This window comes from Thermobia domestica, chromosome 2, assembly GCF_964235325.1.
Source record: "Thermobia domestica chromosome 2, izTheDome1.hap1.1, whole genome shotgun sequence".
In the NCBI taxonomy this organism is placed as follows: Eukaryota; Metazoa; Arthropoda; class Insecta; order Zygentoma; family Lepismatidae; genus Thermobia; species Thermobia domestica.
The window spans coordinates 48,907,239-48,924,785 of NC_137455.1; the positions used below are offsets into that span (position 1 = coordinate 48,907,239).

General features: G+C 35.8%; 1 protein-coding gene across 2 annotated transcripts in view; it reads left to right on the forward strand.

Annotated features, from left to right (window-relative positions):
* neb (kinesin family member nebbish) overlaps positions 1 to 17,547 on the forward strand; it is a 194,969-nt gene that overhangs the window by 144,381 nt on the left and 33,041 nt on the right. The window contains exons 9-10 of one of the 2 annotated variants that reach the window (XM_081741070.1): positions 11,789 to 11,949; positions 14,702 to 14,896. In XM_081741070.1, coding sequence (XP_081597196.1) covers positions 11,789 to 11,949; positions 14,702 to 14,896 — 356 coding nt within the window. The remainder of the gene's footprint in view (positions 1 to 11,788; positions 11,950 to 14,701; positions 14,897 to 17,547) is intronic. The other variant, XM_081741077.1, reaches the window with a different exon arrangement.

Below are 17,547 nucleotides of genomic sequence, written 5' to 3' on the forward strand. Positions count from 1 at the left end.
TAACTTCATTATTGTTCAAGATAGAAACTTCTTTCTTGCTTTATTTCCGAGAATATACTCCAGATCTCAATCTCAATAGTAAAAACTTTTTTATATGGCCGCCATTTTAAAATATGGCGCCTGAAAACGGAAAAAAGTAATTTATGAACTACAATTCTTGTGTTTCAGTACTAATAACTACGAAACAACTACGTTTTCGAAAACAAATTGAAGTAAATGTAATTAAGCATTTTAAGAGCTTGCAAATGACACATATATCATTGCTATATCTTTAAAAATAATTGAGCTAATTAATTTTATGTAGTGTTACGTGTATTTGTTTTTAAGTTAAATGTGAAAAGTTTTAGGAGATATATAGCAAGAGTCCATACACATTTATTTAACCTAAGGAGGCCAAAAGGTTTGAAAATCGAATATAATGTGAAAACGTCTTAGGAATTCAAAAATGTTATTCTTACAACTGTAAACCAGCCATAATTCGCGCTACAGGGTGTTTAAAAAGTTAAAATATTTTTTTTTTAATGACGCTCTAAGAACATTTATTTAGCGCAAACTGTTACTAGAAACTGTAAAAGTAATTCCTAATAGAGTCATGTTTCAAAATGATAATATTATTTTTACACAATATTTAACTTTTTTGTGTTATACAGGGTGGTTCGAAACTGGCCATTTTAATACAAATTCTGATAAATACCGAAATTAACTGTAGGATCATACAAGAGTATACATATTGAAACTGTTGACAGATATGTGTTACAGCAATTGACAGACTTGTAATTTTTTTTTAAATTTTCATCAGTTTCACTTTTAATATCTTCCTCACTGGAAGATCCACTCTGAACTTCTTGGTCTGTATCATAGTCACAATCATCATGTTCTGCTGAAAACTGGTGTAATATGTTTTGAGGAATTTGTTCGCTCTCAAACCACACAAATTCATAATTTCCTTCAATTATACACCAACCATTGTCTTCAGGCCTAAAGAGAACAGGGTTCTGGATGTTGGCATTTTTCCATAAACTTGTAACATAATTTGCTCTTTTTTATTTTTTGCATTAAGACTGGTAGTGATGGTGGGATAGAACTCTGATCAACTCCTTTTGTGTTACCAAGAGGGTTTTTACCTTTGTCAGGACCATACTTTCTTAGAAATAAATCGAATCGTGCTTTGTTAACAGAAGTACACTTAGGTAATGAATACATGGAGCATACAAAATGTTCTAAATGTCTGATAATCTCATCACTGATGTCCTGCGAATTTCCTATAGTGGCGAAAGTTTGCTTAAAACAGTTTGAAGCTTTCAGGATGCGCATGGGCAGAATTTTACCTTTTCTCATAAAAGATGCAGTATAGTCGCATCCTGTAAAAGAATGGAATGATGGAAGAGCATTACAAAGATCAGGTCCAAGTATGTTGACAATGGCACTGATATCTATGTACCTTCTTGTGTTGTTACTGCTGTTTCCCGCATCTAACCAAATGTAACCTTCAAGATGTTTTTGATGAAACAACAGCAGGATACAAACATCTGCGTCTGACGAGCGCAGCGTATGTGACAACAGCATATTCTTGACCACATTCATTGGCAACTCTCTGGGCTATCTTCAAAGTTTCTGCAACCACATCTCATCTGGTTGGAGGTTCCGTTATATTTTCCATATATCCAATTGCCTGTCTAGGAAGATTGTCTCTAGAGTAACTGGAATTCCAACCTATCCACATAGGTATTGTTGAAAAAAATCAAATAACATCATCCAAAGAGCGTCCTTCTTATACCCAAGTTGAAACAATTGAATCAATCATGCTTTTTGTTGTATAATTGAAAGCAGTTATTTTAGGCTTCTCCCTGTAAGGCTCGAGATCTTTTTCTTCTGCTGTATATGTTCTCCTGAGTCGGGTTATCTTTTGTCGGTGCTCTCTACTAGTATGTTCCGATTCTTCAGGTTTGACTGAAATATTTTGATAGCAAATCCCTGTTGTATCATGTAATATTCCTTTTCCAGTGAGTGTCTCAGAATTCTCATCAAAATTATCCCATGCTAAACAGGTGGATAGATTGTTTTCTGCTTGAAGGCCATCTAGCAGTAGAGAATTTTTTTCAGATATGGCGAACCCCATTTCAGTTTCCAAGGACTCGACGATGTGATAGCTAACACAATGACCAAATCTGTTTAACATATCAATGATCTTTCTGCTTCCAGTCATACTTTTAAGACCCAATCCTAGACACAGATGCTTAGATGGCTTAATATGACCTCTGGTAGTTGCAAATAGGGTATCTGCAGAAGATGATCGTACAAATCTCTCTACATGTTCATACTCCTCAGTTCCAGTCGCTCTTCCAGTATACAGTGTTCTGAAGAATTGGAGTAGAATTTCTGGGGGTTTAGCTGTACCTTCTACAATAGACTCTGCAGTTACTGGTGATGTTAGATCGCATCCTGATGACCTTAATTTAAGGATTTCAGTACGAAGTATTCTTGCTGCTTCCATTACTTTCCACTTTGACGAATCTGCATCACCAAGAGCTTGCTTTATGGCTTCTTCTTGCTCTAAAGGGATTGGATATAAGATTTTTCCATATTTGTTTGATAGTTTTGTTGGTGATAATATATCTTTGAATCGATTCAGTAATTTACATTCAAGCTTTTGAGTTGTATAACTTTCGATGTCAGATGCATCTTCTGAAGCACCCAATAGCATATAACGAGTATGAAGCGATGTGAAAAATTCTGCTCGTTTTCCATCTATAAGTTCACTTTGTATGTATTCAGACAACTGAAGAAAGGCTTTTTCATGAACTCGTCTTGAAAATGTTTCTTGGGAGATTGCTTTGTTACTACTCTCTCTGCTTTGTTTAAATACTGTTTTCTGCAACTATGATGATACGGTACGGTACTTCTTTGGCTACAAAATCAACATGTGTTAGTTGTGTGTCTAGAACGTTATCTTGCAACACTTTAATGGCTGTTTTAATGCGTTTTTCGACATTAAAATCCTCACAGATTCCCAGTAGCTCGAGTTTGCCCTTGCTTCTTTTCTGTACTGTTTTGAAAAACACACAAACCTGTTTAAAAACTCCCCGTACTTGAAGTTTGAATGTCATGACCTTGAGAACGTAAATTATTTGATGTTGAAGGTTGCTCTTCCTTAGTAACATTTTTTCTTTTCCGACTGCAGTGAAGTTTTTGTAGCATGAAAGATGGTAACCACAAACATCACTTGCCTCACTAGCGACCAATAACGATTTTATCGCATCTGCATATTTCGTTGTTCTGAAACACTTATGTCGACGATTTGCTGCTTCTTTAACCTTAATCCACGTTCTCTCGTCAAATCGAGTAATAGGTTCAGTTGTAACCTGTTCATGAATATGAATCACACAGGAGAGAGTTTGTGAAGGATTTTCAATTCATTGTACAGACTTTATGTCAGAACCTGAAATGAAACAATGAAAATTCTTCTTATTACCTTGTTGTACAAATGATTGCGCTAAGTAAACTGTACACCTAAACAAATTAGTTTCATCCACATGAGCCAAAGGTTTGAAATTTGATACATCTTAAAAATATTTTTCGCATTGTGGGAGTATATATTAGATTTCTTAGTTCACTAAAGTACAGTACCACCTTTTGACGATGCATCTTTGGAACCACCCTGTATAACACAAAAAGTTAAATATTGTGTAAAAATAATATTATTATTATTTTGAAACATGACTCTATTAGGAATTACTTTCAAAGTTTCAAGTAACAGTTTGCGCTAAATAAATGTTCTTAGAGCGTCATTAAAAAAAAATATTTTAACTTTTTAAACACCCTGTAGCGCGAATTATGGCTGGTTTACAGTTGTAAGAGTAACATTTTTGAATTCCTAAGACGTTTTCGCATTATATTCGATTTTCAAACCTTTTGGCCTCCTTAGGTTAAATAAATGTGTATGGACTCTTGCTATATATCTCCTAAAACTTTTCACATTTAACTTAAAAACAAATACACGTAACACTACATAAAATTAATTAGCTCAATTATTTTTAAAGATATAGCAATGATATATGTGTCATTTGCAAGCTCTTAAAATGCTTAATTACATTTACTTCAATTTGTTTTCGAAAACGTAGTTGTTTCGTAGTTATTAGTACTGAAACACAAGAATTGTAGTTCATAAATTACTTTTTTCCGTTTTCAGGCGCCATATTTTAAAATGGCGGCCATATAAAAAAGTTTTTACTATTGAGATTGAGATCTGGAGTATATTCTCGGAAATAAAGCAAGAAAGAAGTTTCTATCTTGAACGATAATGAAGTTATTATTTTTTAAATTATATGAGGAGAAATCTTACAATTGTAACACTTTTACTTCTTAAACACCCTGTAGCGCGTATCATGACTGGTTTACAGTTGTAAGAGTTACATTTTCGAATTCCTGAGACTTTTTCACATTAGAATCGACTTTCAAACCTTTTGGCCTCGTTGGGTTAAATAAATGTGTCTGGGCTCTTGGACTATAAATCTTACATGATTTGGGATCGACTCCTGGATTCAGATCTGAGTGCTTTACCACGCCACGATGCATCAAGGATGATATTAAAAGACAATGTTTACATAACAATGTTCGAGCTCTCTTGGGGCTTGGGAGCTCACCAACAGATTTTGTAGATGACAATTTTGTGATCCAGAAGTGGTGCAAACTATCAAACTTTGAACAAGGCAGGTAAAATAAGTTACTAAACAGGATTTGAGAAGTGAGTTCAGTAATGGCACAGTGTACCCAGTAGTGTAATTTCAGATTTTGTCTGGCAGGGGTAAGACCCTCCTACATAAGTAGAATTCCAATAACTTCGTTTGTATGATAATATAATAATGATTAAAGAATGTAATATAACTTTGTTCTGGAACACGCTATAAAAAAAAAAAAAATCAAAGACAGCAACCAGGGCCTATAGCTGAATGGTATTTACCAGGTTATGACGTATGTTGATGATGATGTAAATCAGTCAGAGGATGATAGGAGAACAATAGAAAGAAATGCAGGTCTTATTAAACGCTTGCAGAGACATGGGTTTAGAAGTAAATGCAGAGAAAACTAATTACATGGAAGTTCGTTGGGATCATAAGACTGCAAATTATGGATGTGTTAAAATATCAAATAATACTTTCGACAAAGTGGATGCTTTCAAATATCTAGAATCAATATTAACAGACCAAAATCATATTCACGAAGAAATTGCATGTAGCCTAAAACCAGGGAATTCGTGTTTTATTCAGTTCAAAATCTTCTGTCATCGCGAATTCTGTCGAGGAATTTGAAACTTAAAATATATAAAATGATAATCATGCCTGTTGTTCTATATGGTTGCGAAACATTGTGGCTTACTCTAAGGGAAGAACGCAGGCTGAAAGTATATGGGAACAAGATCTTGACACGAATATTCGGACCTAACAGGAACGGGAATGGGGAATGGCGGGAACTGCATAATTTATACAGTTTACCAAACATTTTTCGGGTCGTTAATTCTAGGAGGCTCAAAGGGCAGGTTATGTAGCCAGGATGGAAAAAAAGTAGAAACGCTTTTAAAGTTTTAACTGGAAATCCAATCAGAAAACGTCCATTACGAAGACCTAGGAGCAGATGGGAGGGCAGTATTAAAATGGATCTCGCAGAGATAGGAATACAAAGTTGAAACTGGATCCAGTTGGCTAAGGACAGAGATCAAGGAATTTTTTTTGTCAACGTGGCAGCGCACCTCCGAGTTCCATGGGCCACAGAGTGAGTGAGTTAGTTAGTACATAATATCTCAAACTCAGAGGGGAAATTGCCCCCTCAGAATGCCGAAATGACGTCATAGTGTGAGCTCTGTGGGGTATAGGAGCCTTCTTGTGGCTAATGGTCGCCAAGTCTAGTGGACTCCTGTGCTGGAGAGCTCCAAATACGAGAGTTTCACTAGGATACAGCTAAGACATTACTTTTAGTACTGTTTTTGTATATTATTTATTGATTGCATACAAACATTATTAAAAACTTTAAAAAATTGAGTTTAAAAAGTTCCATAAAAACAAAGGAAATACGACATCAGAGAAGGCTGAAAGACTCAGACAAACATCGAATTTTTGTAAAGCATTAAGTAACTATCTACTGGCGTAATTATTGTCATATACTGGTCAAAGATCTTGGATATGGCTTATCTTGGTCATTTGTGTGCACTTCATACAATTAGATGTCCAGTGTATCATAGTATAATTAGAAGAAAGATTCGTCAAATTGACTACAATAGATACGCGTGCATAGCTCAGTAAGGTACTCTACACACTATCATATCAGACTTACATGAAGGTGAAGAATATTACATTTTTAAAAAAGCGTATTGCGTTACTATTGACACATCAAGACAGGCGTAGCGTTCGCAGAGGTAAATTTAAGTCTTGAAATATTTACACAACCCAAACAGCAAGCGCGTGTGTATACGCCGTGATCGACCGTAAGTACTAGGTCAAAGTGACCTAAGAGATGGTGTGCCAGTAACGATGAGTGCTCAACTACGTGAAATGTTGAAGTACGAGTTCGAACTCGGCATAACGCTGCGGCAGCACCCAAAATATTTCACGCAAAGAGAGAAGTTGCAGTAAACCACAGCACAACAACTCGTTAGTTACTTAAATCTCATGCAGGTTTTAAAAATAACTAGGATAGTTAAGATCCGGCCTCACCAGAGTATGAAGTTCTGAGATCATACGATACCCCATTGATAAAAATCCATCCATTATAACCGACAATTGTCAAACCAACTTGGAAAACCATCAGGAGGTACTGCATTGTGCCACGTGAGTTGACACCAGCTCAGGCCTAGAGGAGAGTGGATGTGTGCCGCCAACTGTTGCAAAATTCGCGTGATATGCGTTTCTTGAACAGATTGTCACATGCGACGAAAAGTAAGTGTTTTTCTCCAATTCAAATATGCAAAAACAGTGGTTGAGTAAGGACCAACTTCCAGAAGCGGTCGTCAAACAGCCGTTTCGAGCATGAAGTTATGCTCTCTGTGGGGTGGAACTACGAGGTGTAATTCACTTCGAATTCATTCCTAACGATCTACCATCAATGTCGACCTTCATTCCAGTTGAAGCGAATGAATGCTGCACTACCCCAAAAATATCCTGCATTGGTGAGTCGAAAGCGCAGCCTACTGCAATAGGATAAGGCAGAATCACACTCGGCTCGAAAAATGCACCAAAAAAATATCGGGAACTTGATGGCATTGAACTGATACCACACCCGGCTTATAGTTCTAACATTTTTCCTTCGGATTATTACCTGTTTCGATCCATAGCGCACTTTCTGAAATCATGAAACTTCACCAACCAGCAGGAGGCAGAAAGAACAGTGACTGGTTTCTTTGTCTGTAAGGACAAGACGTGGTATCGACGTGAGATCCTAAATTGGCAAGAAGGTACCTCCAGACAGTGATGATAATGATAAGCTTTCAATCGCTTTAAAAGGACACATTAACCGTTAAACTTTAAAAAGATAATTAAAATTTCAATGAATGGTTCTAATGTAAATTTGACATGTGTACATCCCTTCAAATCAAATATATACTCTGCAATACTTGATATAAGAATACTTGTTTGTTACTTTGCATGGAATACTTAAGGCTGTAATTGAGGTAACGAACTGAAGAATCGCTGAATTGCTAAACGCCGTGCATAACTTATTTAAGGATGTTCCAAGCATGCCGTGCCGAATACACCCATATAGGCTCAGAAAATTTTCAAATAAAAGTTCGTTCTGTGTTAGCTTGAAAATAGTATTGTCCAGCGAACCATTGGCATTTACCCCTATCTTCTGCTGTACATTCAAGATATTAGAAAGGATAGGGAAATTCCCAGTTATTCAAGCTGTCAGTTTCTGTCGGGTATGCAGAAGATAAAATTCTTATTCCTACACTTACATCTTTTAAAGCATTTGCTTCAGAAAGAGAACCTTTCCTTACTGAATTTCAGATTGGCGCTTCTCTCAGATCATTTCTTTACAGTACTCATATGTGATGAAATTAAAAAAGAAAAAAAGTCATGCAAAAGTGTAAAAACAGAAGCTTTTAGTTCTTTGATTCATGTATATGATTTGTAGAAAAATGGGGGAAATCTTCCTGTGAGAAACGTTGACATTGTTTTTTTTCTACACATACTGCTTTTACGAAATGTCAACCAATACCAGATTTGCCATTTCGGATTTTCGCCGAAATTGCAGAAAGTATCTACAGAAATTTGTTCTTAAACTGTTGAAAAAGTCGTCTTTAAAATCTAGAGCTCTTGTATTTGGGTCTTAATATTTCTTCGGGCCTGATGTCGTAGTGAATCGCATGAAGTATCTTTTAGCTAAACTAATTTAAAATAATTGGTTAAGTGGCAATAGGGCAGATAGAGTTGAGGTAGTTCAAAAAGTTTTGTTCAAATCCAAATTGTAAAAGAATTGAGAGTACGTATTCTAGAAATACTTTGCATGACTTTTGGCTAAATGATTGGATACTACAGACTGCAATGATTTAAAAGAGATTGTTAAAATGGTCTTGATGTCTCTCACGAGAATTTGTCTAGAAAGAGAATTTTCAATCAATGCCCAATGTGTAGGTCTAGCACATTATTTAAAGGTTATTTAAAAGAGCAAATTTTAGTAGCATGCAGACTACTTGTATTCGGTACAGTAGCTTCTTCTGGGACCTTGAGAAATTATCCATGGAAATCTATTATTTATTATGAACGAAATGCTCTTACTCGTTTTGCAGAAGTAACGAATCACCGACGAGAGGAAGAGCAAAAGAAAAAAGAAGAAGCTGAAAACAGAAAATAAATATTGTTCTGAACAATCTGAAAGTTAAGAAGAATAAAATAATGGAATATATGCGCAACTTGGATATAAAAATAAAGCGTTTGAAGAAGTGAAATTAATTATAAAATACTATTGATTTTTTTCTAAAGATTTGTCGTTAATATAGAACAGCCAATTTTATACACACACACACACACACACACACACACACACATATATATATATATATATATATATATATATATATATATATATATATATATATATATATATATATATATATATATATATATATATATATATATATATATATATATATATATATATATATATATATATATATATATATATATCTTCTTTTTTTCGGTGAGTGTTTCACTGTAACTTTTTTCTTTCGTATGTGGCGAAACTTTCATCGTGTGCCTACAGCTTAAAGTTTTAGGGAAGGTGTTTAATTTCTTGCTTTGTGCAGAAGTTCTTATTAGTTAAATGTTTAGTAATTTAATAATAAAATGTGTTTTTATATTATTAAATGTACTTATTCATTGTACTAGCTGATTATGGGAAAAATATATTATATATCAACGCTGTCATGTTTCCTTTTTCTTTCTTTTTTATGGTAATGGGGAAAGTCTGTGTGGCTAATTACGTATTAGGGAAATTCAAAAAATGTTCTGGAAAACCGAGAAAATCAGGAAATTTTTTCCCCTAAATTTTGTTGCCACCCTAAATGTTCCTCAAACCAACCTATCAGGTATAGTGTGTGTATATTTTCACATCTTTGTGCATGGATACGTTGCATCTTGGAATTACTTATCGTTGTTAGGAAACAATATTTGTACTAGTGCTTAGTCAACTAAAATTTCCACATAATCACGGCATTAATTTGGCCTTCGATAGTTTTAATAGGACCAACGGAATACGAAATTACGGCCCACACCGGCACAGAGCCTATAGTGTGTTGAACACTAGAAAGTAAGTAGTCTGAAGCACACACCTGTTCAGTGATTCGCTATACATAATCCCGGTCTATAGTTTGAATCAAGGGAAGAGATAACTCATCGGGTCATACTACTTTTTTTCCACATAATTGGACTCCATGTTTTTTGCGCCACTGCGTTGTCAGTGGCGATCAGAGACATTGTAAATCAAAACTCGACCGTGAATATTGAACTTATGCAGCTCGTCAGGTTGAGATTGTAGAAACAGGCTGTTCCAGATATTGATTGAATTGTGCAATCAGTTTTATTTCATTAGCTTTATGATTCTTTCTCACAATCCTCTGCAATTTTCGGCGAATTCTTTCATCTAATCTTGAGGCCACGCTGTCTCAGTGGTGAAGCGTTCACCCGTGGTGCGTGGGGTCCTGATTCAATCCCAGCTCGCTCTTAGTGAAATTTGTGTGGACAAACAACACGTCCATGGGTTTTCTCGGAGTTCTTTCGTGTCCTCTTATTTTCTTCATTCCACCATTTCATTCACTCTCATCATCACCATCTTGTTTAGCCTAAACGGAATAACGATGGGGCGTAAAACTTTCAGATTTCATCTAGGGTTGGTTTGTGTCCATTAATTCTCTTCTCCGGTAATCTCTTGCCTCGAGAGTTTTATATACCGTCATTACGCTGAACTGTTGCTTTCGATACACTTAATACACTCCAGTCTTGTGTATATTTGCCCCAATTAACGGTGCACCCATAATTTGTCCTATTTGAAATTTGGATAGCAATCCCAATCTGCACCATCATCATCTTCCCTATTGCGTTCACGAATCTATACCACACCCCCTTGCATACCTCACTATCACCCAAGACAGCACTAACTCAAGACAGTTGCAGTACACGAATTTCCAATGTGACAGAAAGAGGGAGGGGAATGGCTGAGCCCTTACAATAAAGTAACTCCCCATACAAAAAACTAGTGTCACCCAGAGATGTTATGTGTTAGGCATACGAATTACTTTTCAGGAATGTTACCATCATTGCTTTTTTTTTTCTTTTAATAACAATCCAGATGCCTTCCGGGCGCAATTTAAGAAAAACGATCAGGGCGACTACATCAGGTGCTGATGGAAGACGACCATGTATGCCTACGCTGATCTGTTATCCAGGAGCTTGGTTGGGAGAATATTTCATGTCCTTCTAGTGTTCCAATTTTGTGCTCTTGAATTTCCGCTATTTTTGAAAACAATCTTTAAGGATATTGTCTTGATAAGAACAACTAAAACTTGACTTGATTACTAGTTAAATTCAAATCAGGTTATTTCTTTAGGGGTAGAATCAAAAAACTGCCCCAGTCTTGACAATCGTAGACAACGAAGAAAAATGTATTGCATATTAGTTTCTCTGGTATGTTCATCTCAAATAATAGCAAGTAAAACTTTGTCACAATGAGAAAATGCCACGAACTTACGTGCGGAAAGAAGAATCACAAAAGAAAACTATTCTCTTGCTTCAAGTGTTTACTAGTCCCTAATAACGACTAAAATCTCAATAATGACAGAAATAGATAATTATATGAGAATTTAAAATAGAGTAGACGTGTGACATGATACTTAATAAAATGATTTCAGTATATATGTAAACATCTTGAACATTATCATGTCGTAATCATTTGGATGTTATAATACACAAAATATTGAAACAATGATATTGAAATATTGATACAATATACAATAATTATTGAAAAAACGTTTTTATCTTTAGTTCTTATGATACTATATGAGTTATAAGAAGCATCGGACCAATCGGAACATCCTGTTCAAGTAGTGGCTGAGTACTTTATATGAATAGTTTCCCATTGATTGTATTTATCATATTACGGACAAAATGTGTCCTATTGTTATGTAGAGTTATAATAAATATGTTAGTATAGTATGCTTCAAACATGCAATTATTTCTACCTACTTATTATAATCGCTATTTCTTTAATTGCTTATTGATTTCGACTTTTTTTCTCTCTTCAGGAAAGTCTTGGAGGAAATTCTCGAACAGCCATGTTGGCAACTATTAGTCCATCAAGCTATCATATAGAAGAGACGCTGTCTACCCTACGTTACGCATGTCAAGCTCGTACAATCGTTAATCGAGTCCGGGTGAACGAAGATCCACATGCCCGCCTCATTAGGTCTGTTCCATAGTTCGTCTGTGACACGTAATTATGATACAAATGTCAAGATAAAATTTTAGGATTTCTTTCAAGATAAAATTTTATTTTTAGTAGAAAAAAAGTAGAACTTGTTATGCACTAGCATGTTTGTTAGTACCAGTTTAGGAAGTGACCACTCTTAGTTCTACAATACGAGATGCGTTCAAGTTCTAATGGTTCCTTATTATTATTATTATTATTATTATTTTGTATTATTTTTACAAACTACTTGCCTCATAAAGTTGAAACTTAAGTCACTACTCAGGATAATCTCCTTTTAGACATACACATTTTTTTATAACGCCGACGCCATGATTCCTTCTTTAAGGGAAAAACAGTTGATGCAAAGCGGCCCGACTAAAAATGAACGTCTACGGAGTGTACTTCATTTTCGGAAACAGTCAAAAAATCGCTTGGAGCGAGGTTTGGTGAACAGAGAGCATGAAACATCAATACGAAGAAAATCCTGAGTTAGGAATGCCTGGTGGACAGCTTCATTGTTCTGGTAGAAAAACACATGAGCAACCTTCTTGAGTCATTTTGCTTGTAATGTTGGAATGAGGTTAGTTTTCAAAGCATCTTCTGATCCAAACACGACTAAAATGCCTTCTGGAACAGAATGGGTGAGCCTTGCTGTCCCAAGTCATGGACGTCATCACTTTCTAAGCACTGGTAGTAATCCGAAATCTTTTTTCGACTGCGAGTCTGTGTGCTTCCATTATGACGACTGGCGTTTTACTTCGTGGTTGATTGGTTTGATTTGATTTTCAGTAGAGCGTCAGCAGTGAGGCTATGTGAGATGTGGACCTACAGCTTAACGTGGGATCCGAGCCACATGTTTTTCAGCCGGGAATCGTACCACTCCAAAAGCGCGTGCGCTAACCGTATAGCCACGAGGGAGCTCATTTCAGAATTGAAAAGCGATACCCAAGTCTCACCAATTGTGACAGCTGAAGAAATCACCATTCATGGCGTCGTGATGTGTTGGTATTGACACATTAGTACTCGTGCAACCTTGTGATCAGGATTCGGGGAAGCCATCTTGAAAAAAAAACTTTTAGCATTTTCAGGTGTTCGTACAGAATGTCTTAAACAGATTCCACGGAGATGCTGGTCTCAGCAGTTACCATAGTAACGTTAAGTCTAGAGGCGATATCATACACACCTAATCGACGGTTCTCCATATCAACTTCCTCTAATCCAGGGGAGGATCCAGGACCGACTTCTGGGGGGGCGGTGAGTTGTCATACTGCTACTTTTAAGGGCTCCAAACTTTGGGATGGATTTTATTTATATATATAAAATAAGAAATCTTCCTCTTCTGGGGGGGGGCGATCGTTTCCCCCCTGGATCCGCCCTTGCTCTAATCTTGTAATCATGATATCAGTCCGGCTTCTCCGTGGCTTCTTCGTGGTTCGTCACCGCATGACGTTCAGCCGTCTTTAAACTTTCGCACCATGAGTATACATTTTTCACATCTATTACACCTTCATGCCTCCGTGAACTATCAACGCATATCGGTACGTGACACACCATACAGGTGGAGAGAACAGCTGATCTCACACTTTGTACTCTGAACTCGCCATTTGTCGGATCGAAAATACTGGCTGCTTACTTTAGCGGCACCTAAGAACTACGAGCACTGCGTGGTGTTGCCTGATGAATGAAATTGATTTGTCGTTTTACATCGATACTTTTTTAAGTAACTGCTTGTTCCTTTCCCATAATTGGTCATATATATACATGCCTCATCGACGATGACTAAAATCTTCCACAAATCTCCAACCAGGTGGCTCTCATATAGCTTTCTTCGACTGATTTTCCATTAGACAACAGGCTGGCTTTCAGCGCATGAAAATGCGGCTTATTATGGACCATCTTGAGATGATAACTGTTTTTGAATGGCATGGTGGGTTGAAACACACGAAATTGGGTAGCCATACCACGCTGGATCCGTCGATTGTCTAACGCCATCAATGTCGTAATTTTGCGTAACACCACTTCAATGGAGTCCCGTTTGGATGTGGTTTAGTAGGTGATGCAAGCCGGGGAAGGTGGGGTCGCGTTGCATATCATCATTTACAGTGGAGTTCCACACAAATTTGTAGGTGTGGCACTCATGTTTTAACTATACTGGAACAAGTGAAGTGTGCATCGGAAAATGGTAGAATCTAATTTTCCCTAAAACTATTGGATTTTGCGTACCACGACTACTTTGCTAGCAGCCACTATTGTTTCAGCACTTTTAACGTTTCTGTGCTGCGCCTGCGCCTGTTCTTTCATTTCGTCTATGTCGAAGCATTATCAGTCTGTTGTTTGTTTAAGTACCTATCTCCGTATATTTAATCTTTCTCTATTACTTACTCTTGCTTCTAGTGCTCCACCACAAAAACATATCAATGTTTTTTAGAATTATATAATTTTGACATAATGAATCTGTTTGGTCAATTATTAATTTACTATTTTTGTAATAAATGGATGTTGCAAGTTGCGAATAGCTAACTTAAGTAGAAATAGTTTCTGTATAAAATAGTTAGCTTATGATTTCCTTCTAAACCATTGTTTTCGTATTCTCGATATGCACTGTCCTGCTTGCATGTGATACGAAGTAGAGTTTAAGTATAATAATAGCATTAATCACAATAAAGTCTGAAAATATGAATATCGAAGCACTGATTTCTTATATGTGAAGCTCGAAATTGTAACAAATCACTTTCATGCTTTGTTCTAGAGAGCTACGGGCAGAAATAGAACACCTTAGTGCGCTCAGGGAGAACTTCGAAAAACAGAAGAATAGTGCTCTCGAGCACATTTTTCCAACAGATGATCCTACAATATGCCCTGAAATACTGACAAAAGAAGCAGAAATAAAAAGATTAAAACAGCAACTTCGGGAAAGCGCTGATCAACTTGCTAAAGCTGAAAGGTAAAATCAACAAGTCTCATAGTGCTGGTGATAAATGTGTTTATTGTCTTCGAAACATAGTATACTTTAAAAAAGCTTCAGCATTTTAGTGTTTGTGCAAGTACAGATGTAATGATGTTTAGTTAGAAACTTTCAAATGCATGGATTGATTTGGGCTAAAGTTCCTGTAACGTAAAAATTGATTTTTTCGTGATTGTGAAATATGTACAACTTGAATTCCAGTTAATCGTTTAAATTAGAAGATATTAATATGACAATTTCACTAGAGGTATTATGAGCTTCTTGATTTGATTTAACAAGGTAATGCATGAAATGTTCCGTCCCAAATTTTGGCACGTGATATTGATACATTTATGTTGGACTTTTACGTATAATCTTAACAGGAAACACAAATTTTGAAATTTTGCAATCACTAAGAATGATTTGCCTTTCATCTCCGATACTATAGTTTACTCAGTAGAACAATTTACACAGGACTTGCCTACAGTTGCATCAGATTGCGATTTTTTTATCTTCTCGATGAAATGAGTCACTATTTGTCTGCTATCCATCGATTACATTCAGGCCAATTCTGCTTAAGCATAGTAACTATCTTGTAAGAAGTTTGAGTTGAGTTGTTTGTGTCTTAGTTTATTTACTTTGGCGCATAAAAACTGGGATCTTTTGCAATGCTGATACTTAGACAAGCTAATAACAAAGTAGGCAACTTACATGGAGAAAAATTACAAGGGGAAAAAAAAGTGGAGAAACATGAAATGTACGTACAATGTTGGAGAGACTAAAATTTAAAAAAATATTCTCAGAGAAGAAGTAAAATAATCCAGAATGTGTGTTAGAATCCAGAATTTACGGTAATGGAAAATTACAAAACGAAAGATAGGACACGTTTTATTTAAGTAATGAAAGACAATTGTAACTGGTGAAATTAATTCTGAGTTCCTGCCTGATAGAGAAAATAATGAAAGTAAAACAGTTTATCACAGTAAGATTTAAAACAAAGTGAACGATCTTTTACCTTACGCACTAATTACTTCGCAAGCAACTGAAGAAGTACATGTAAATAACATAAAAAATAGAGAGGATTATATGTAGAGAGAAAAGAAAAAAATAGTGTAGTAGACAAGTATGTGTTTTAAAATGAGGGAAGGGACAGATCAATTTTTGCAGATAGAAGTCACTTGTAAGTGGGAATATTTTGTTCTACTAACACAAGAGATGATGATACACATTAAAATTCCACTAAAAGAACCGAAATATCAAATAGAATATGTTATGAACAATTAGTTTTATGTCACTCGCAGCAAAAATTATGCTTCGAATACTAAAAAAAGGTTATATGGAAGAAAACAAAATAAGGAAGTTGAAGAGAAACGGTTTGGATTTACGTGTTAAGTAATCGGTGAAAAGTTGAAAGAAGAAAAAAAAATGAAGTGTATGCGTGTTTTCATCCAAAAAAGATTTTCGATCTAGTATACTGGGAATTTTTATGAGAGTGCTAAGGATGATTAAGTTTGTGCAGAAGGATTAGAGACTTCTCATAGATTTTATACAAATCATCAAGTCAAAATTAGTATAGACAAGGAATACCAGAGGAGAGAGTAACCATAAGGGGGTGCGACAGGGATGTTACGTCTCACTAATATTTAATATCTATTTAGAAAAAAATAGTGAAGAAAGATCTACAGAAGGAAGGTGGCATGTCGGTAGGAAATTGAAGATTTAGATGTATATCGTTTGCAGAAAATACATCCTTGTTGCAGAATCTGAACGAAAATTAACATGTTAGAAAACTTGAAAGAAAGGTAAGAAGTATGTGGCATAAAAAATTAATAAATAAACTTAATAACCGAAGAGATGATTGGAATACAACAATAAAAGTAGGAACAAAGTAAAATAGGTAAATGGTTTTCGGTACCTAGATAGTATTATTATAAAGACATGAATTGCGAATGTGACCGTCAGCCCGGCCACAAAACTATGTTTTTGGACGAACAGTGTATTTCTTTTTAACTTTTGTCCATGTAACGAAATTATTATTTTACTCATAAAAAAGAAAAGCTATTTCTCTTTTGGTGAGAACTTCAACTCTTTCTTTGTCTGCAGGTATTCTTCAGTCGCTCTTATCGTTTCTCACGATGAAACAAAGAACTTGTTGTTTTTCAATACAACGCTTATCGTCTGGACAAAGTACTTCGCAGCAACAGACTCATTTTTTCTTTTCCTAAAAATAGTTCCAACTTATAGTCTTCGTTACCATGACTGTTCCGCATATACTTTTTTCGTAACAACATTTATCAAGATTGGGAATATTTTTGGACACGAAGTTGATATTGTGTGTGAGCGATATTGTGTCTGTCGTGTTCTCACGCACTCATATTACGTCATCCTTCCTACCGTGAGAACAGTGTTCATGGCTTGCAGGAGTCGTAGGTGAAATGACTCATTTACACGATTACCATCGTTTGCTCCTTTCCACTGAACTGTTTTACGTATAACAGTAGTGTATAAAAATCTAATAGCCATGGAAAGAATCTACTAGTTCAGATTGCAACACTTTTTTTAACTATTATTTCCAAGCTTCACTCCCACGGGACCGAATCAAATGTTGCCAGTGTTCTCTATTATAACATCGACCTATTGGCATTGTGTAT